We start from the raw sequence: 22,628 nt of genomic DNA, 5'->3' as shown, positions 1-22,628 counted from the left end.
TCTGGGCAGTTGTTACAAGCTGTAAATTAAAATGTGCATATTTTTCTGTATGTACATTGTATTTTGATAAAATTACAGTCTTCAAAACACCTTTGGGGGGGCACGAAGTTACAAGTGTGATAACATGCCTATGTTATCAGACATTAGGACAAACAAATGGAATAGGGAAACAGCCTGGCTGATGCCTCCTGCTCTTAGCCTAGATTGGCCTTGCCCGGAAATGCCACCTTGACTTCTCTGAAGACTGGGTTAAGAGCCCAGTGTGTTCTCTGGGCAGCCAAATAAGCCTTGCACTCACCTACTGTCCTTAAGGCCTGTTCCTTGTCTGAATTCCCTGCCAGACTGTGTGCTCCCTGAGGACAGGGCAAATGTCTTGCTCACTGCTGCATTTCCACTGCAGAGGATGCCTGGCCTAGAGCAGGGACTCAGTAACGTTTGCTGAATGAACATGTTATCTAGGGTCACTGAGACAAGATTGAGACACAGAAAGTACACTGGGCTTTCCCATGCTCTCTGTCACCTAGACTGTGGTGACACACTTCAGGAAACATCAGTGTCACCACAGGGCACATTCCTATTCATCAGCTCATCAGTGTCATTACTGAGATATGCCAACGAACGGAGATGTGATCGTTCTGTTCTGAACACGGCTGATGTATTCAGCAGCCTACTCAAAGAGAGCACCGAATAAAACATGCCTGTTTCTGCTGGAGTAAGAAAGCCTGAGGTCAGCAGATGCTGTGAACTAGTTGATAACAAGGACTGTGAATTAGCCAACTGTGAATTCCCAAGGCTGGCCCCATGCCGGGCACAATGGAGGCGCCTGATAACAGCAGTTCCTGCCCTGGGTCTGACCTGAGTTCCTTGAAGACGTGCACGGTTTCCCGTTTCTGGACTCACAGTGTTGTGATTAAGGTATGTAATCACTACCTTTCTTTGTGAATAAAAACACCAGGAGACACAACCAGAAAGTTTCAAAAATCTTTATGACCACAACGGGGCGCCTGGGTGGCTCAGTCAGTTAAGCATCTGACTCTTGACTTTGGCTCAGGTCATGATCTCATGGTTTGTGGGTTTGAGCCCCATGTTAGGCTGTGCACTGACAGTGCACAGACTGCTTGGGATTCTCTCCCTCTACGCCACCCCCCTCTTGCGCCTTCTCTCTCAAAAATAAACTTAAAAAAAACCTTTTTTTATGACCACTTGAAGAGCAGATGTCATATATTTAACCCCTTGAATCCAGGTCACTCTGTATCACTGAGTCCATCTTACTTCAGGTGCCAAAATGTCCCACTTCTGCTTATAAGAGCCATAAGGGTTTGGGGTGGTTTTTTTTTTCTTTTTTTTTTTTGGCAGGGGGGTCTGTTTGGTTCAGTGCCATAAATATTTGTGAAATAGCCTAGTGGATGAATACCTACTCCTCTAGATAATCAGCACCCAAAGGCAGACCCACACCCGTTTTTGCATCTTAGCTCCTGGCTGGGGAAGGGCGCTTGGTGCAAGTCTGCAGAGGGGACCTGCAGGGTACTCACCGCCAGGAAGCCCAGCTTGCCCCCACAGCGGGTCTTGAGCCCCATGGCAGCAGTCAGATGGATCTCAACCAACATGCTCGGCGGGACTTTTTCTTCTGCACACTCAGCCAGGTTCACGGCGCACAAAGCCATGTGCACATCTGAACAGGCAGATCCTGCAGGAAGCTTCCCTGTGGCAGGCAGACACAGACACTGATGTTAACACATTCCTCCAAACCAAGGTTTTCTCTAGTGCAGTCAGAGTGAGAGCAGAAGGACTGAAGACAGTACTTGGACTCTGTCATCAGATGGTCCTGGATGGGATGCTAGGCTCTGCGACTCAGTAGCTCCTTTCTACCTCATAGGTTCCTTTCTACCCCATAGGCTGTTGGGGACAAGAGAAAATGCATGTTAAGTACCCGGCACATGGCACATGGGACGTATAAATGGGAGCCACTACGACTGCAGGCTGTTGTATGGGACTCGGAGATGTGCACTGCAACATTTTCCAAACAGTGCCAACAGCACAACCATGTTCTACTAACACACCCTATGCCTCCAAATATCGGAGGAGGTGATAAAAATTAGAAAACAAAACAAGAAAAAAAATTGCCGTTAATTTATTTTCATTTTAAAAGAATCTACAGTATATAAGCACGCATCTTTTTGAGGGAGAAGTAACATAAAACAGCCAGGACAGCCAGACACATCATGGGTTAGTAGGTGGAAGGCTAGGAAAAGCTTACTACACCTCCCATATGAGGGTCGCACAGCTCACATGGTGTGACCTTGAAGTCACGGGCCAAAGTGTCCTTGCATAGGCACGGGGGCTCATCAAGGCTGCGAGGCTTTCATGCTGTTTCTTGCTTTGGTCCGCACTACAGGGCTGGGAGGTGGCTACGGCGAGCAGTCCCCTCATTTTGCTAAGGGAGGCTCAGCTTCAGGGGTGGCCCCATGTCAAAGGTCCAGACGGTGGCCAAGCCAGGCCTCCTGACCTCATCAGCCCCACGTTCTTCCCACGGGGCCACCCTGCCTGCCCCGTCTTTTTATCAGCCCTTACACTTTGTTCTGCACAGGCATCGGGTGTTGGTCTCCCTCAAGAGGCACAATCTGGCTTTCTCTTTTCAGGGGAGGGAGGATGGAAGCAATATGGGGACCATACTTTAGTCACCTGTCCTCTCGGTGCCTTGTATAAAGCCAGGTGCACAGAGCAGTCAGCAAATGTGGAGGGAATGAGTGATGGGAACTATCCCAGCTGGTATAGTTCCAGCCCCCAGGTGGGGCTCCTCCCTGGGAATGTCCTTCTGCCTGGAAGGCACATCCCCTTCCACATAGCTGGCGTCCTCTACGCATCCTGTCATGCAAAGCCAAGACTTTTTAGAAAGCTTCCTGAAACCCTCCTCAACAAGTACCCCCTCCCTCCCGCCTCCCGACTGAAGCCCCATCCTCTGCTACCACTACCACACTAAACTGTCATTCACTTGCTGACCAGCCTGCCTATCCTTAGAGCAGGAGTTTGTTGAAAGAAATAAATGATATTCCATTGGATCTAAGATGACATCAATTTTAAGTTTACTATTAATTTTAGGTACCACTAAGGAAAAAACAGTGCCAATTCACCCATTCCATATCTCTGTGATTCCATATCACTGTGTAAATAAGGGACACAACCCAAGGGTAGAGATGTTAATGTGAAAAAATGTGCATCTTAAACTGACGAGCTGCAGTAACGAGCTATCTTTACAGCCATGAGTGTAGGTGGAAGGCCTGTCTAACCATTCGAGAAGAGTAGTGTAAAAAGGGCTTCAACTGGGACCAAAAACTGGCAAACCAAGCCAGGGTGGAGATGGCACGGGGCACCTTAAGGCCAGCCGGCAGTGGTAGCCGCACCCCCCGCCTCACCTGTGATGTGCAGCTGGTGCAGCCTGTGATAGGCCAGGGCTGCGTCCCGGGCGCTGGCCTTAGCTTCGTCCTCGAAGCCTGCTGCAGTGGCTGGGGTGGCCCGCCGGCGCTGGAAGACCTTCTTGAGCAGCCAACGCACCAGGCGCAACTTCTGCAGGCTGTAGCGAATCACATTCCAGGAGAGGCTGCAGGCCAGGTCCAGGCGGGAGGTGGGCAGCGCCCGGCCCAACACTGATAGGCAGGTCTGTAGATTGGCCGCGGCAGCCGCAAAATCCCCCTAGAAAGCAGCAAGAGGTATAATGTTCGCTGGCCTTGCTGTGGCCTCTTTATTTTGCTTTACCAAAAACTTTTACCCTCCCTTCACTCCCTAGATTATCAGAGTAAAAAAAACACTAGGAACCTTATCCCCCAGAAAGAAGGATTGCTGACATTTTCATATGTTTTCTCCTGGCTTTTTTTTACTAAATTGGGATTGTACTGTGGTCTATCTATGATCAAATACTATTCACAAATTCCCGTAGTAGTTTTATACATAAGATGATACAATGGATTTAGATGATCTTCTAGGCTTTTACGTTCTCAAAGTGTGGTTCCTGGAGACAAGTAGCGTCAGCCCCTGGGATCTTGTTAGAAATGCAAATTCTTGGTCCTCCAGCCCCACCCTCCCCCACCTATAGAAACCGCTTCTCTCTGAGAACCACGGCTTTAGACAAACACATGGCAAAACTACCGTAACCAAGGATCTGGATGACCTACTCTTTGCCAGCCTGAGAGGTTCTAATGGAGCATCTATGGCTCTGTATTGGAAGACCTCTTTCTGCCTCTGTTTCTCTCATCAATGGGAAACAGAACGAAGCCATCCTCTCCTTTCCCGTGTCCTGCGGTGAGTACGACACCCGTATTTCCTCCCTGCACCATTATGGGAAGTGGATCGGGACAAAGGGAGCACCCTCTCCCAGCTGATGCACAGCTTCTAACACACTCTGGTGTGTTAGAACACACCTGCCTCCTGGTCCCTTCTCAGCCCCAGGGCCCTCTCACGGCACTTCAAGTAACACCGCTCAGACAGGGGCTCCCACAGCTCCAGCGCTCCCGACCCTGGAGTCAATGCCACATCATTTCCATTCCACTTTACGGCTCAAATATTTCCCAAGTCAGTCTTTCCTTTCCATTCCAGGTTCTTGCCACCTCTCGACAGGTCTATTCCAGGAGCCGCGACCCTGCCTCTGTGTATTCGGTGCCCCCTCCTCCCAACCCCACACTTCACACAGCTGCCAGAATGACATTCATTAAACACAGACCCGAACCTGCCTTTAAGACACACATCTTGAAATGCTTTTTTTCTGGGAATAGTCCCGCTTCAAGGGATAGGCCCCCAACAACCACATCTACATTCCAGTACCCACAGCCCTCGGCATGGCTGACAGCTCCAGGCTGCTCAATCAGATTCTCTCTTGTGGGCACTGCAGCCCGCGGGAGGGGAGGGTGGCCTGTAGTGCACTGCAGCCAAGGACTGTTCTGCTTCTGGTGCCTCTGACATGCGACGTTTAACTCTTCCTTTGATGCTGTGTGTTGCCCCAGAATCCTCCCCATAAATTTTCCTTTGTTGATTTCTATTTTTTTTTTTACTTAAAAAAATTTTTTTTCTTTTAATGTTTACTTATTTTGAGAGAGAAAGACAGAGTGGGAGTGGGGGAGGTGCAGAGAGAGAGGGAGAGACAGAATCCAAAACAGGCTCCAGGCTCTGAGCTGTCAGCACAGAGCCCAACATGGGGCTCGAACTCGTGAACCATGAGACCATGACCTGAGCTGAAGTCGGACGCTTAACTGACTGAGCCACCCAGGCACCCTGTTGATTTCTAATTTTTTTTTTAAATTTCTATTTAAAAAAAAAAAAAAAAAAATTTTTTTTAACGTTTATTTATTTTTGAGACAGAGAGAGACAGAGCGTGAATAGGGGAGGGGCAGAGAGAAGAGAGACACAGAATCTGAAACAGGCTCCAGGCTCTGAGCTGTCAGCACAGAGCCCGACGCGGGGCTCGAACTCACAGACTGTGAGATCATGACCTGAGCCGAAGTTGGACATTTAACCGACTGAGCCACCCAGGCGTCCCTATTTTTTTTTTTTTAAATGTTTGTTTACTTTTGAGAGAGAGAAAGGAAAACAGCTCAAGTGGGGGAGGGGCAGAGAGAGAGTGGGAGACACACAATCTGAAGCAGGCTCCAGGCTCTAGGCAGTCAGCAGAGAGCCGGATGTGGGGTTTGAACCAATGAACTGTGAGATCATGACCTGAGCTGAAGTTTGATGCTTAACTGACCGAGCCACCCAGGTGCCCCTCTTTATTGATTTCAAAAGAAAACATTCAGCTAATTTTCCTGCTCAAAAACCTTCCTGGTTCTCCTTGGGAAAAAAATCCCCAAATCAGTTACTAGTCAAAGACCTCTCCAATTTGGGCCCTAGATACACTTCCAGCCTTAGCCCTCACCTGTCCCAGACATATACTATAACTCCAGACATACTGACCCACCTGCTGATCCCCAAATATCCCATCTATTCAAGACTTCTCCACCTGGAAGGTCCTCCCTCCCTGACCACTCTCTGCTCAGGTCCCAGATTCCCTCGGCCAGAATTTGTCCTTCCTGCCCCAACCCCTGCAGCACTTTCTTCTTCCTCTGTCACAGCACAGACTGCAGATCCTCCCATGTCCGCGGAATCACTGACACATAGGTGTCCTCTCACCTGCTGCCCTGTGACTGTCAGGGGCAGGGTCCCGTCCTGCTCTTGCCACCCCGAAGCACCTATGACAGGACTTTATACACTGGCTACTCAATGTAAGTCACTGAGTTATCAGCTGAGCCTGGGGGAGGAAGGGGGGAGGTGGACGGCAGGACTCACCCTGGCAAGGTCCAGGTCTGCCTGCTTTCGGTGCCTCCAGAAGGTGACCGAGGAGCGTGAATGTGGCCGGATCACTGGCTCCCCGTGGACCAGCAGCTTCACAAAGACGCTCAGGACAATCACACCATTCACCAGCCATAAGAGGATCGTTGGCATCATCCAGTCAAACCAGCCCCCAGAGCCTAAAGAGGAACATCTCAGCTGAGCCAGGAGGAAAGGCCTCCCAGAGCAGCCGTAGGGGACCGCAGGGCACCTCATGACCCCCAGCATTTGACAGGTAAGAGCATTCTACTTCACTTTCAGAAGAAGTGTGGATGACAAGATTGCTTCATTTAGTAACAATGTCTAAATGCTTTAGGTAGGGATCACTATCAGCAAATCTGGGACAGTTCTGTAGCCTAAACAGGAACCCTGTAGCCCTTGTCATTATGGAGCTGGGTGCCACAAAAGTCTGTGTTAGTCAAGGTGGGGTCAGACCACTGGTTTCATGACTCAGGCAAAAATATCACATCTTCCTTCAAATAGGTATACCCCCATTTCCCTTATCCCTGCCCCCATGACAACAGCAGTGTGGGTTCCTGATTTGTTCTGTTCTTACTGAACTTGGGCTTGCCCTGCTACTTCCAAAATGTGGCTTATGCCAGTCCCTACCAGGCCTGCGACAAAAGCCCTTCAGGACCCCGTGAACGAGCAGAGCATTTTGCGCACGCAGGGCCCATCTCCTGCCACGGCAGCCCACCCATGCTTTGGTGGCACGAAGGGCCCTCTACCTACCTGACTCAAGGGACAGTATGCTGCGGCCGGAGCCAGAGTATGGGTGCTGGTCAGAGCTGGGGGCCCCTCTCCACCGCAGCAGGGCAGTCAGGGGGTTAAAGGAGAGGCACAGGAAGGTGAGGACACACAGCAGAATTCGAGAGCGGTCCACCATGCCCAGGGCTACAGGAGGAGAGTCCGGCTCATCTTTGACCTTCAAGACAGGGGAGAGAGATTGGAATGAACATCACATGGGTTTTTGCAGCATTTTACTAACATTTATATATGTACTGGAGTCAGACTGGGAGATTTAAATTTAAGACCACCAAATCAGACAGGAATAGAGCCAGGAGGCAACTAAGAAGTCCACGGCTCTCCCACTGCTTCTCAAACCCTGGCACGCTCGCCCTCTTGCCACCCGAGACAAGGACATGTTCTGAAGACCAAAGGTAGAGGAGTCCTACTTATAAAACAGAGCTCTGTCACAGAAGAGAACATTATGCATGATTTTGTTTCTGTAGAATTCCACAACGGACAAACTCATCGGAAGTGGCAGAAAGCAGATCAGTAGCTGTCTGAGGCTGGAGGGGGTTGTGTGAACTACCCGCCATGGTATATGAAGGGGCTTTGTGGGTGATGGAAATATCTTGATTACAGTGATAGTTACATAAGCGTCTATACTTGTTAAAACTCAACAAACTGCATGCAGGTGTGTTTTACTGTGTGTAAATTAAACATCAGCACAGTTGATTAAAGGTATCCAACTTCAGTATGGATCTGCTTGCGGGAGTCTGCCTGTTGTAAAAGCATCATGTTGCTTTTCTTCCCTCCCCATTTCACAGAGGGACAACTGGAGGCAGAGGCCTGCCTGCCCGGGGAGCCTTCCTCTAAGGGAGGAAGCCTAGAGCCAGATCTCCCTGGATCCCAGAATGCACATACTACACCACTCCTTTTCGATATTTGAAAGCCATCTGAAAATGTCCTCTGAGGACAGATACCTAGCTAATTCAACGTATCTACCATATGGTCTTTTGTTATCAAACAGAATCACATTTATGAAATATTTCAAAACTAGAGCTCCGTCAGTAAAATTAAGTACGTGTTACTATAACAGTTTGATCAAAAACAGGCTACAAGGGAAGTTTGTGCTTTCGAAGTCAGAAATTGCCAATGGTCTCCGCAGGTTCCCCAGGCTAGATCATTAGGCTCGAGCCTCTTTTGGCTAATTCCATTAAACAATTGCCAGGGGCTTTCTTTGACAATTAAAGGCCCTGGGTTGGAATGTTTTTTGTTAGATTGCAAATTGTAATCATTTCCAGAAGAGGACCCAGAGGCAGCCTTGCCCTAAACCAACTGAACAACCTCAAAAAGTGGTCTTGCCAGGCCCATTATGGGCGAAGGATGTAATGAGGCGCCTCCGGCAACTCCTCGTGCTGGCGTGACAGCTGCTGTGTGTTCCCGGTCTGAATCTGGCCCTTAATCCTCTCAGATGGGCTCTTTCAGCAAGGACCAGTTAAGACCAGACGACATTGAACCAGTTAAGCAGATTCTGTAGGGGTGGGGGAGACAGGAGGACCTGACTAATTTCATTGAATTCCTAGTCTTCTCCAGCCCCGGTCCTCTGAGCACTTGGCCTGACCCTTGCTGGCAGCTTCTTCCACAATTAACTCAAGAGAGATGGGGAAGATCCAAGGATCAGGGGATTTCAGAAGCTCATACCTTTGCATCATCCAACAGAGGGCTTCCTGGCTCAGAGTCGATGGAATAGGGGGAGAAGCCAGCCTGCGACCCTGAGTCAGAGGCCGGAGGGGACATCAGAAGGACATTCTGATTAAAGTCATCGATCTTCAGCTCCACATCATTGTCCACCAGGCTGCCTAGGTCGATGCCCTTCAGGAGCTCTGCAAAGAAAACCACATCTGGCAAATGGTCTGTTTCTAGAGAGCCCCGCCTGGGCCAGGGCTGGGCTGGGTGAGGGGCATACGGTCCTTGCTCTTGCTTCACCTCTGAAGGCACCCTGTACACATCAGTGGGTCCTCCCCAGTGCCCAGCACAGGACTTCTACAACCGGAAGTGAGCTTACTCACTGTTTTTCTGATTTGCCAGCTTCAGCACCATGTTCTCCTGGCGCAGTTTATGATTAACCTGCTGCAGGTATTTGATGTAGTCAATGGCCTTCCTCAGGACGCCAGACTTGTGCATCTGGGAAGGAAGATGGGTGAAAAGACAGTGGCATCGCTGCAGGCTGCAGAGCGAGAGGGGAGAGACCCAGAGCTCATGGGGTGAAGGCGTGGCTCCAGGTTCAGATGCTGCCTCACTCACTGGTTAGCTGTGCAACCCAGGACAAGTTACCCAACATCTGTGAACCTCATTTTCCTCGTCCTTAAAACGAGGATAATGATAATATATGAATCACCGGCTTGTAGTGAGGGTAAAATGAGATAATACATGTAAAGAGAGTAGCCCCTGGTCTGGTGCATAGTGACACTCGATAAATAAAAATTAGCTAGTACTCCCACTTCTTATAATAATCTTAGAACCAAAACAAAACTTTATTATTTTAATTTTTTAAAATTAAAAAATTAAATTTAAAGAGAGAGACAGAGAGAAAGTACGAGCAGGGGAGGGGCAGAGAGAGGAGGAGTCACAGAATCTGAAGCAGGCTCTAGGCTCTGAGCTGTCAGCATAGAGCCTGACGAGGGGCCGGAACTCACGAACTGTGAGACGATGACCTGCCGAAGTCGGATGCTTAACCAACTGAGCCACCCAGGCGCCGGGAACCAAAAGACGTTACAGAAAACAAACGACAAAAGACCAGAGCATTGCTGGATAGCTACCTTAAGTAAAGTTATATTAGTACATTTCAGATCTATAGGCTACAAGGAATATAAAATTTTCTTTCAAAACAGAGATGAGGAAGGAAAAAAAATAAATAACAAGAAAAATAATTTAAAAAATAGAGATGAAGATAAACAGATAACAGGGGAAAAAAAAAAAACACCTACACGACAGAAGACACATTCACTGAAACACCAGAAATAATGAAAAATCTATTTCCTCTATTTGCTGTTAAAGACCCAATCTCCATTTTGTCTCCTCCCTCAAAGGTACAGTATTGCTAACCACCCCTGAACACAATTAAACATATGGTGGCAACGCCACCAGCCGACTCCACGGTACACACAGTCCTGCATCTGCCTGCTGGTGAGCAGGGTGCAGTCCTCTGCCTGGGCTACAGGGACCCATGATCACTGCAAAGCAGTCTCAAAGGTCTAGGCAGGTCACTGCCTTTCCAATCCCCAACAGTTCCCTTATGTTGGTTAATATTTTATAATCTTGAAAAAACCCCAAGATGCTTTAATTAATAAGAAAGCACCTCTAAACCATCCTGATGTTCACTCACTGGATCTGGGTCTTCCAAAATTCCCACAGTAAAGACCAGTGGAGGGCAAATTGTGGGACATGAAATACCATTTTGCTTGGCACCTACCTTGGCATCCGTCCCCATGACCAGGTCTTTCAATTCGATGATTTTGTCATTGATAGAGGAGCGATACCGCTTCTCAATGATGTTGTGAGTCGTCCGCCTTTCTCCTTCTTTCGGGGGCTCCAACTGCTTGACTCCCCCCGGTACCTGCTTAATGGGCACTTTCTCTTGCCCCATCATCACAGGCATTGTGGTCAAAATAGTCCCATTGCTGCCCACCAGAGTCTAGAACAAGCACAGACACAGGGCAGAGTTACCCCGTGGTCAGTCTGAGTAAAGCAACTTCACAGCACAAACTGCTGGCCTTGGCCATGTGGCATTGCCTGGTCTGACCCCTCTCCTCAATTAAGTCAGGCCCCAGGAAGCTGCAGGAGCCATGGTACCTTACTTACTAGGCCCCTTTCAGAACCACTGTCAACAAACCACACCACAATAGGATTAACATGGATAAATAGGTTTCAACCTTTGATCTAGGGGTACCTGAAACAAGTCATGATTTCTGCCTTGCGGGCAAACCATTAACCACCTCTGAGCTCGCATATAAGGAAAACTTACTCTTGGTGTGGGGTACATCTTTTCCTTTCATATGACAGTGCAGTCACTTGCTGCATTTCCTAATATAATTTGGCCATCAAAATGCACAAGGGCAGAACTGACAGAGCCATCCTATTAGATAAGCAGGCCAACTGTAGAGGCCTTCCTCCTTCCCCCTCAGCTCTGCTTTCCTCTGTTTCTATTTTTACTAATTTTAGTTTTATCTTCTTCACTAAACGACCTCAATATCCAAACGGCCAATGAACAAAGAAGAAGCCACTCAACTTCACCACTCATTAAGAAATAATTCACACATAATAAAAAACACACATTTTAAGTGTGTGACGGAGTTTTATGTTGGGACACGACGTGTAACTAAGATAATCCAGACCAAGACACAGACCATTTCTATCCCCTTAGAAAGTTCTCTTGTGCCTCTTTTCAGTTTCGCCTGTCCCTTCTCCCTCTTGCAGTCACTGCTCTGACCTCTATCGCCACAGCTTAGTTTTCCCTCTTCTTGAATTTCATATAAATGGAATCATCAGCATGAATTCTTTTGTGACAGGCATCTTTTTGCTCAACACACTGTTTCTGAGGTTCAGCAGCTGTATGTATCAATAGCTCTTTCTGGACGTGTGGGCTGTTTCCAGTTCTTGGCTTCTATGAATAAAACTTACTTCCAAATTCTGATCACCTTTGACTCTATTGGACTCTCCTGCCGCAAGATGCTGAAAATAGCTGTGGCCCTACAACCCAAGGATGGGTGCCTTCCATGTCCCTCACCTTGGAGCCCCTCCCTGCCTGGTGGGCCTGGGGGTCCTTCAGAAGCCAAAACGCCATCAGCAGGACCTAAGAGTCTTCCATACTGATGGCCCTGTATAGAGGTGCTGCCCAGGAACCGGGAGTTAAAAAAGACTAAAAGGGGGTATATTTGCAATGTGACACATTCTATGGAGCTTCTGCACCTGCCCACCCTGTGTAGAGGCTTTGTTAACATCTCTGAGGCCTAATGTCTCCAAGAAAGGAGGAGGAGAGGGGAGAAGGGAGGACAGGGAGGAAGGCAACTCTTACTGGTACTTGAAGGGCAGCTGTCTGGATGGGGGTGGTGAGGGCGGTGAGGGCTGGGTTCTGGACTGCGGCCATGACAGGGCTGCCATCTGTCTTTAGTGTGGTCAAAACAAGGGAATCTGTCTTGATGATCTGAGGCTGTACCAGGACCTGGATGGAGAATGAAGAAAAGGAAAAGGAAGGCAGTATTATTTTTCTATTTTGCCTTACTTTCTTACTACACAGAGACTCCCTCCGGGAAAGAATGAAAAAATAACATGTTCCTAAAACTGAGAACACAACTTGATTACTGGGTTGAGATGGAGAAAGAGTATAGCTAAAGAGGGTCCTGCGTTTTAAGGGTGAAAGGCTTCGAAGACGGCAGTGCCAGCACCTGGCAGGGGCAGAGTGGGGGGTGGTGGAGGGGAGGGAGGTCCGATTTTGAACAAACTCAGGAAAGCCAGGAACATGGCTGAGAAGCAGAAAGGAAGAACCTGGGTTTTTTTTTTTCCCAAAGATTAATTAATGACCTTGGTAATAAGAAAATACGGTCCACTATGATACATGACTCAGAAATATCTTAGCACACCTCTTTCCAGTTTTACACCCATCGGATGCTTAAATATCACAATCCACCTGCATTTATGGAGGCTGTGAGGGCCAGTCTACACTTACAGATGAGACCTTAGCCAGGTCTCCATTCCGAGCTCACTGGTGCCTCACAGGGCCCAGGCACCCCAAATGCTGTTCCCTTACACTCCGCTGGTCCTTCTGAGTATGTGGACCACACCTTCAATCAAAGACCAGCCCCAACCGGTGCCTCCCTGGGTCCTCACCAGCCACCTACCGGGACCTGCTGCACCTGGGGGGCAGCAACTGTCTGTACCGTGGCCGGGGCGAGGGTCTGCAGCGTGCCATTGGCCGTCTGCGTCAGCACCCGCTGGGCCTGCACCGTCTGCACCTGCTGCTGGATGGTGACTGGCTGCACCTGGGAGGATGTCACTAGGCTTTGGACTTGAGGCTGAAGGACTTGGGAGAAGAGGAGGGAAAAGTCACATGGACGAGAAATGCATTCTGTTGTCACTGTAGCTGCAGTAATAACCGAGGACAGGGTGCCTCAGAACGCTCCCGACTCCCCACCTGCTGCTGAAGAAGATGTGCACGACCATTTACAAGCTAATCTAGATAACAAGAACATTCCATGAGAGCTGCATCAATTTCTGAGAGAACCAGAACAGATTATTTTATTGCTCTGGGTGCTAGGATGGAGGTGAGGGGAGCTAATCAGCAAATGACTGCACCCAGCAAGGGAGTTCATAGATACAGAGAACCAACAACTCCACGGGGCTTCACTTCCTCTCATGAAAAGAATGGAAAATGCACTTTGGGATGACAGTCTCAGCTCTTTGCTTTGCTGCCTCCCCACAGCCCCTAAACCCCCCGAAGCACATAGAAGAACTGTCAGAGCCTTTGAAATTCAGAGTAATACCAATCCCACCCAGGGCTCCCCAAAGGGTCGGAGGGAAATCTGATGCAAAGGCACTGGGCAAAGCACAGCAGAGAAAGCCACTCACTCAGCCCCCCCGCCCACGGAAGGCCTAGTATGAGGCCTGCTGCACGGAGACCTAACACCTGCTATGAGTCATATAGTCTCTGTAGTACGTGCTCAGAAGATGTTTGCTGAATGAATGGTTCTCAATCTATAGGTGCCAAGGGCTGGCTGGTGCTTGGGTCAGTTTCTAGACTCATTGTATTCCAGCCTGTAGCTCTAGTTACTAGCACAGCCCTGTGTCTACTATGCTTGTTAGATTCTTCGACCAAGTATCCTTGAAGCAGGCACAATAGATATTAAGGTATCTGAAGAGGCAGAATGTGAACGGTTCCTGTACCCACTGTCCTCACTGCCCATTACCAAAAACTCCTTCAGACAGGGACCAAACCGATGGATTCTGTCATCCCCAAAAGGACAGAGCGATTTGCCTCAGAAGGTCTGCAAACTGGCACATAAACTTTTGAACCAACCAGTCACTATGGTATCTGACTTCTGAATCACCTTGAAAGCTGGTAGCTGCATTCTGGTATATCAGAGGCTGCTGGATGATCCTTGTCTGGGGAGCCGTGCTGAATGTCGGGGTGATCATCACCGTCTGCTGCTGCAGCTGAGCTGGAGGCTGGGGCTGGGGCTGGGGGCGGGGCTGAAGAACGGGAGTTGCCCTGGGTGGGGTGGGAACTGCAGTGGGGGGAACTTTGACCTGCAGGGCTGGAGCCTGGGGGGAAGTGGCCGAGGGAGAGAAGGAGGGTAGAGGGACCTGGCTGAAGGACCGCTGCAGGGAGGGGTCCACGGCTCCGCCCCCGCCATTGCCGCTGCCGCTGCCACCACTGCTGCCACCGCTGCCGCCACCCCCGCTGCCACTGGGGAAGGAGCCACACAGCTGCTCGGAGAACAAGTCAGGGAACTCTCCAACTTGATTGCTGACAAACTGCAGCATCTCTGTGAATAAATAAAAAGGGGTCATTCTATTGCCATCCAAAACATCTAGCAACTTTCAAATTTGCTTAAGAAATGGAGGCCTGCAAATCAAAAGGTGTTCCTATGGCCCTCGCAGAAATGGGTCGGGGAAACCTCCCCCTCCCTCTTAGGAGGTGAACCACCTGGGCTGAGATGGCAAACCACATGGCAATAGGGCAGGACCTCATCTCTTGGATGTTCTCTCTCCCCACCCTACCTCCAGGCCCTTTCTACCAACTTTCCTGATCAGTCAGGCCAAACAAGAGCTATCTCTGTGCTGGGTGAGTATAGCTTTTGGAAGTTATTGCTGGTCTCATCTTACAGTTAGGGACACTGGGGCAGGAAGTGGGTAGTGGCTGTCTTAAGGCTTTGGAGCACCTCCAGTCTCTGGCACTGCTCTCCGCGGCAGAGCAGGAATGCGGGAGTCAGGCTCTCACCCCAGGCTGCCCTCCCTCCTCACCACAGGTTAAGCTCTGGGCCTTCTCTCCAAGAAAGGTACATCCCTGGGCACTGCTGGTACCCTCAGGAACACCCAGGGATGATGAAGTCATGGATCGTTAGGAGTGGAGTAGATGGAAAGATCATATATGAAGTCCACAACAGTGAAATAAGTTGGCCAAGGTCCCACGACTCATCAGGGCCCAGCGAGGATTAGAACCAGTTCTCTGCCTCCCAGCTTCCTGTTCTTCCACTGCACCACAGTGCACACATTGCCAGGTCAGGGCAGAGCAACCCCAGCCTTGGGCTCTATGCTCTAGGGGGCCCACCCCAATACTCCCCTGGTTGTGTCCCTTCTCTCTGGGCAAGGAGTCTGTGAGACCAAGGGGATGTCCACCTGGAAGCCATGGCCCCTGTCTAGATCATGCTCTAAGTACCTGGGACCCCTAAGTTCCCAGCCCAAAGGGCCTCAAGCCTGCCTCCAGGGCCTCTTACCCTAATTCGTCCTCCTCAAAACTTGCCCAAACCCAAGTTAATCCACAACTAACAAGTCATATCACGACTCCTTCCTCCCTTTAGGGCTGGTCCCCATTAGAAGTCTGGGGCCTCGGCTTTGTCCCAGGTATTTTCAGACGTACAGTTCTTTCCACTGTCTTCACTTCCTCCCCCTTCCAGTACGTCCCTAAGTGGCTACTGCTTGCCCCTGAACTGTACACCCTCCTCTCTAAACGTTCAAGGCCGCATGATGCTCTTAGTCACCAAAATTCCCCAAACCAAACACAAACCAAAAAAAGCCACTACTTCTTTTCACTCCCCCAAACTGTCCACCAGCAAGAACCTCCCAGGTCTTTAACAGTGTGTGTGTACACGCTCTATATGGAGGTAGCGGGTCTGGGCTACAAAGAGTCTTATGTTAGGCAAGCAGAAAGCTACTGGGGTTTCCAGGGTGACCATACAGGACTGAAGCTCAGCAGTTCGACCTGCTGGCAAAACAGCATCTCGTAAGATTAAATGACTACGTAGTGGTATTATTTACCAACACCTCAACACTCTGCCGCGTCCCCTCTACACTCAGCCTGTTGTATGTGGGAGGGAGAAATGGGCACATTGCCACGTTGTAACTGGTACCAACCAATTCCAATTCCTCGTCCAGGAATTAAACTAAGAAATGTCCTGAAACTCAGCACAAAATTTAAACAAAACACAATTTAGTGCTGACACATTCCAAGGACAACACAAGATTTCTAAAAAATTTTTAAGAAAATGCTTAAGAGAAACCTAGTAATCTGCTGAGCTTCCCAGAGTTCCCATAAAAATCCCAACTCTGGGGAATCAACACAGAGGCCTGGTTTGTGAGCCAAAAGAACATCACATCCATAGAAAGCTAAGGTGGACACAAGGCAAGAGAGGCCAGAGGTCTGGTAGGTGGGCACGGGCTTTGGTACTAGGTGGGTCTCAGGAGGCCACCTAGTGTGTGACGGGTAAGTCACCCTTCTACATCCTGGCTTCCTCACCACAAAAGGCTGCCTTAAGAATACTCACTTGGGGGGCGCCTGGGTGGCTCAGTTGGTTAAGCGCCCCACTTCAGCTCAGGTCATGATCTCATGGTTCGTGAGTTTGAGCCCTGCGTTGTACTCTGTGCTGACAGCTCAGAGGCTGGAGCCTGCTTCAGATTCTGTGTCCCCCCCGCCCCTCCCCCGCTTGCTCGCACGCACTCTCTCTCTCAAAAATAAACATTAAAAAAATTAAAAAAGAAAAAGAATACTCATTCCGTTTCTTTGTTGTAAGGATTAACAAAGATAATTTGTGCAAAGTGCTTGGCAAGGAGCAGACCCTTACAAAGGTCCCTATTAGTGGCAATTCCAGAGCACCTACTGCCTGGGCACTTGGCTCCCCGATCCCATCCGGCTGAGTGCTCTCCAAAGACTTTCGTGGAGAAAGGCAGGGGCTGACACAGTGAAGTAACCTGCAAAGGTCACAAAGCTTGTTCACAAAGCAGGTTAAGAGTGTGTAGGCAGATGGGATGCAACTGCTTAAATTAAAAAAATAAATTCTTTTCAACCCCCACACGACAAGCTCCAGTGGTGTTATCTGCAGCCAGGCAGACAGGCACTGGGTTGAGTGGCGCAGAGGGGCCCATTAAGACCAAGCGTTTGAAAGAAGAAGTAATGGGAAGAGGCTCTTTGAGCCCCTGCTCCAGCAGGGCACACCAGGCCTCCCCGGAACCCCATCTGGTCTACAGTGAAAGAGACGGGGAGGCCCTGCCAACCGGAACGAGGCCTGGAGAACCAGGGCGCAGGAGGCCCACCCCGGGTGCAGTTTTGCGCTAAAGCTCCAGGCTGTACCCTGTGGGAGCATCGTAATGCCTCGTGTTCCCCACTCCGATCACTGGAGTGCTGCAATCACACAGGCTGTCATTTCCACCGAGAGCCATGAAACCCAGAAAAGGGAAGCCTGGAGAAGGCACAGGTTTTATGGGGCTTTGAAAAATGAAGTTCCAGGGGCGCCTGGGTGGCTCAGTCGGTTAAGCATCCGACTTCAGCTCAGGTCACGATCTCGGGGTCCGTGAGTTCGAGCCCCACGTTGGGCTCTGGGCTGATGGCTCAGAGCCTGGAGCCTGCTTCCGATGCTGTGTCTCCCTCTCTCTCTGTCCCTCCCCCGTTCATGCTCTGTCTCTCTCTGTCTCAAAAATAAATAAACGTTAAAAAAAAAAATAATAACTGGATGTTTAAAAAAAAAAAAAAAGAAGTTCCAGAACCTGCATGGTGAGTGGAGGGCCAGCCAACTTGGGTCTCCTTGGAGCTCCAGGCCTGCAAACTGTAGCTTACCTGATACCGATGCTCCTGAAGGTTACCCTCTCCAACTAAGCCACAGTCCTGGTTTTTTCTTTTGTTTTTTGTTTGTTTTTAGTTTATTTTTTGAGAGAGAGAGAGAGCAGGGGAGGGACAGAGAGAGAGGGGGACAGAGGATCCAAAGCAGGCTCTACACTGACAGCAGAGAGCCCAATATGGGGCTCAAACTCATGAACCTTGAGATCATGACCTGAGCTGAAGTCAGACACTTAACTGACTGAGCCACCCAGGTAACCCCCATGTTTTTTACAGTTTATTTATTTATTTTTGAGAGCGAGAGAGAATGCACCAGCAGGGGAGAGGCAGAGAGAGAGAGAGGGAGAGGGAATCCCAAACAGGCCCTGCGCTGCCAGCACAGAGCCCAAGGCGGAGGTTGAATTCATGAACTGTGAGATCAGGACCTGAGCTGAAGCCAGAAGTCAGGCGCCTGACTGAGCCACCCAGGTGCCCCCACACTCCTGTTTTTTAGGTGCTTCTTAAAGGGATAAGTTTGCTTAATAAAGTAACCTGGGCCCCAAGAAACTACACCTGGGTTTTGGTCCCTTTGAAAGCAGGTAACCAAAATCAGAGGCTGCAGCTATCACCTGTGCATTGCAACAACTCTGGAGCCTCATCCAAAGACACCCCAAGTTCACACGCACTTAATGGAGCTTGCAACCTGGAGGTAACATAAAGCACTCTGTCCAGCCCAGCTAGCAGGATCTACCTGAGAGTGAGGTGACCTGAAATCTGGGCAGATTAACTTTGGTCAGGAATAAAGAATTTAAAGCCCCAAATGAGGTAACATGGCCTCCAAACTGCAGTCAGCCAACAATCCTTTAGTGGCCATTTGCTACTTAGCCCCATTAGGTGCTGAGAGCACGATTTTACAAAGTAGGTCATTTATTCTTATATTTTGTATTTATTACCCACCTTGTGTTAGATAATGTTTGAAAGTAACTGTCTTTTTTAAAATTGTAAAAGTGGGACACCTGGGTGGTGCAGTCGGTTAGTGTAGGACCCTTGATCCAGACTCAAGTTATGATTTCAAGCTCGTGAGTTCAAGCCCCACATTGGGCTTTGTGCTGATGACGTGGAGCCTGCTTGGGATTCTCTCTCTCCTTCTCTCTGCCCCTCCCCTGCTTGTGCATGTGCACACTCTCTCAAAATAAATAAACGTAAAAAAATTAAAAGTAGAATAAAACTGTAAAAGTAACACTCACCATAGAAAATTCCAGAAAATAATTAAATGAAAGTCACCCAGCCATTCCACCTCCCTGAGACATCCACTGTCAATGTTTCCATGTGTCCTTTCTACACAAGCATGCATGTGTGCGTGAGCAGTTTTACAAAAAAGGGGTCACACTGAAGATGTTATTTTGTACCCTCCTCCCTTTACTTAATAAAATATGAAAAGTATTCCGTGTCAGCCATGATGGATAGAACGTGATGGTTTGGGAGAGCCCCACAGCACTGTACATCAGATGGCACACAGCCTTCCGTCCATCACTTCATAGTAACTCAGAGGCTGTGACTTCTAACGCCCAGTTCCACAAGCAAACCTCAGGTCTTTCTAAAGGTAAGGGGCCCTATTTATTGTGGTATTTATGTACTTCTTAGCCACTTCGTATCTGTAAAACAGAGCTGTTTTATTAGGTTCCTTCCCTAGCTCTTAGTCTTTTTATTTTCTCTATCTTTTTTTGGTCACCTCTAAAGATTTTGAGCGTTGTAACCCGAATCTCATTTTCCCCATAAGCCCTATGGTTTGTGTTACACAGTTTTGCTTAGTGCAATGATTTTTAATGAAGGTATATGTTGCATTATGGCAGAACTGACTGTATATAAATGCTAATATTGTGTAATGAAATGACATGGTTTTTGTGTTACACTTAAAAAGTCCCTCATCCCAAAGATTGTAAGGATATTCACCTAAACTTTCTTCACGTGTTGTTCATTTAATCTTTCACACTGGATCTGGCCAACAGGCATAAGAACACAGAAATAAGTATGGTGTATGATGTTTGCAGGCTGATGGGAATCAGATGGACCACAACCAGTGAGCGAGAGGGAGGTAATCACAAAAGTTAATTCACAACAAGTGCGCTTAAGAAACAAGTATCCTGCTTTCAAGCTGAAGATCTTATCTTCCCTCCTAGGATCAAAAACAAAAAAAATCAAACCAGTGTCACACCTGAGGGTCAATAGATAACTTTTCCTTCCTCCATTTTGCTATCTGTGATCACCACTGCGTTCTCGGGACCTGAAACGTTAGTTACCCCCATTCAGGTCACCCAGGAGAGCAGTTCAAGAACTGGGCTGTTGACTAAACCCATCAACGCAGAAACCCTGAAATGCAAGAATATAAGGAACATAGGGACACTTACCACAGGCAACCGGGTGCCTAAAATCACTTCAAACACCAGGGGGCACATTTGCTAAAACACTCAGAGCACAGGGACAGCATCATGCACTTCAAGGGGATTCTGGGTCACCTTCCTGGGGGACAGGGAGTCTGGAGGAGGGCTGAATGACACAGGATGGCAAACTAGTGACTCAGGCATCCTATATTTTAAGCGAGGGATGAGTAAACTCTTTTTACTGGCAAAGAAACCACAAAAGAAAATTGGGCAGGGAGGTGGGGGTTCTCAAATGCCTGTGTTTCATAACACAGAAATGTGTCACTGCATATATCAAATATTACATAATAAAATAAAACATCTGAAAATTAAGAGAAAAAGAAAGCACAAAGGGAAGCCAAAGTCATTCTCAAATGGTCTTCTGGTCTCCTCTCCCTATATCTCTCTCTTCCTATCTGCCCAGCTGGATGTTAGGGCAGCCTCAAAAAGTCCCAGCTGGCCAGTCCTGAACTCTCTGGTCCAACACAGCAGGAGACCCGAGCCAGCTCTCAGTTTCAACCAGGAGAGTGATCTTCAGCACCCCCTTTAACTGTTCTTTCTTCTTCTTCCCTCTGCCCTAAGTTTACTATGAACTCCTGGCAAGCCTCTTTTCATGGTATCACAGTTATCTCTTTGCTTCACTTCCATAGTCTACCTTGATTTCAACCACAGCCTCCTACCCAGTGACAAGTGTCTTCTGTGAGTATCTTGTTGGTCCAACAGTCTTTCAAATCAAATCAAATCTCTTAAACACAAGTTTCAAAACTTCCTGCCAATTGCTCCCTCCTACTCCTAGGAATTTCACTTCCCACTCACCTTTGCTCATCATCCACCTGGGGGAAAAATACCCCCTCCTTTTATCCGTACATGCCTTTGTGGGGGGAGGGGAGTTGGGGAGGAGATCTTTCCTGAATGTGACTGCCATAGCACACCTTTTCTGCTCCTTACCACCCTCTTCCTTTCTGAATTCCATAATTCCATTTCAAAACCACTTAAATGACTTTCAACAAGGACTCTTCTCTACCTCAGACCCAGCCATCTTTGAGCTCTTGAACCCAATCATGATTTAAGAAAAATTATCCAAAACTTGAAAACAAAGCAGTGTGTGTGTGTGGATATATATATCATACTGTGTCCCTTTAAAGTCATAGTACAGGTAATAGTACTTACCGTGCCTACTAAAGGTCATCCGATGCTCTGTGGAAACAAACTTGTTTTTTTTTTTATTTAATATTTATTTATTTCTGAGACAGAGAGAGACAGAGCATGAGGGGGAGGGGCAGAGAGAGAGGGAGACACAGAATCAGAAGCAGGCTCCAGGCTCTGAGCCGTCAGCACAGAGCCTGATGCGGGGCTTGAACCCACGGACCGTGAGATCATGACCGGAGCCGAAGTCAGTCGCTCAACCGACTGAGCCACCCAGGCATCCCAAAACAAACTTGTTTTGACCTGCTATTTATCACAGATTAGGTAAAGTTAGATGTTCACTTGTAGAAAATTGTTAGATTGCGAATGATTTCTCTCTGGTAAAAAAGATAAACTTTGTATTGCCCTGTAGGACGTTAACCAGTTCTGCATCTAAACTTGCAATCTTATTCCTGCATCCTTTTTTGTAAAAACTATGTAAATATCAGTTTCTTACATTCTCTTTTGATCCAGCTTTGTCATCCTGATGGTTTGCTCATTAATAATGTTAACAAATCTCTGATATGTGCTGATAATATGTTAGCTAAGAGTAGGTTTTTAATATTCAAAAATTTTTATCTTGCCACATTACATACAGGAACGTATATTTTTTAATGCTTTTCTTATAGATTATGCTTCACAAGCACATGGACAAAATCTTCCACTCCCCTAAACTTCTCCAAGTACTAACCATTCTGGCAGTTAAAAACACTGGCATCAATTCACTGAAATGCTCCCCAAAGCAACTTTCACGCAATCTGTAAAAATGGCATTTATGCTTTCTGAACCAAAACTGGAAGGGACATGTCACCTCACAATGGGACAAGATATTTCTGAAATTCAGGTTATCCTGGGAAATCTGGACAAATCTGCTATTTCTGCAAAGCTTCTACGTTTGGTGAAGTGGGTATGTAAATGCGAAAGGATTAAAACGTGTGGAGCACCCACTGTGTGCTGGCCTAGAGAGATGATAAAAAATTCACAATCACAGCAGCAAGGAGGACACAGGGAAGGTGCAGGTGGAACGGCCTCTTATGGGAACTGGACTGAAGGCTGCTGGGCACACAAAGGGAATTCTAGGCCCAGGGAATTTCAGAAACCAAGGCTTGGAGGCACAGAGCTGGCACAGTGGGCTGCTG

General features: G+C 48.2%; 1 protein-coding gene across 3 annotated transcripts in view; it reads right to left on the bottom strand.

The window, feature by feature from the left end:
- Window positions 1-22,628, bottom strand: part of SREBF2 (sterol regulatory element binding transcription factor 2) — a 57,558-nt gene that overhangs the window by 19,154 nt on the left and 15,776 nt on the right. For 2 of the 3 annotated variants that reach the window (XM_011284256.4, XM_045062446.1), the window contains exons 2-11: window positions 14,184-14,621; window positions 12,978-13,159; window positions 12,155-12,301; window positions 10,553-10,774; window positions 9,150-9,264; window positions 8,782-8,963; window positions 7,084-7,276; window positions 6,310-6,491; window positions 3,414-3,690; window positions 1,533-1,702 (exon numbers count right to left, since the gene is read on the bottom strand). In XM_011284256.4, coding sequence (XP_011282558.3) covers window positions 1,533-1,702; window positions 3,414-3,690; window positions 6,310-6,491; window positions 7,084-7,276; window positions 8,782-8,963; window positions 9,150-9,264; window positions 10,553-10,774; window positions 12,155-12,301; window positions 12,978-13,159; window positions 14,184-14,621 — 2,108 coding nt within the window. Of the gene's footprint in view, window positions 1-1,532; window positions 1,703-3,413; window positions 3,691-6,309; window positions 6,492-7,083; window positions 7,277-8,781; window positions 8,964-9,149; window positions 9,265-10,552; window positions 10,775-12,154; window positions 12,302-12,977; window positions 13,160-14,183; window positions 14,622-19,837; window positions 20,061-22,628 lie in introns of those variants that run through there. The other variant, XM_003989343.6, reaches the window with a different exon arrangement.

This window comes from Felis catus, chromosome B4 (genome assembly GCF_018350175.1).
Source record: "Felis catus isolate Fca126 chromosome B4, F.catus_Fca126_mat1.0, whole genome shotgun sequence".
NCBI classification, from domain to species: domain Eukaryota; kingdom Metazoa; phylum Chordata; class Mammalia; order Carnivora; family Felidae; genus Felis; species Felis catus.
Note: the sequence above shows the minus strand (reverse complement) of the source record. Positions and strands in the feature narration are given on the sequence as shown.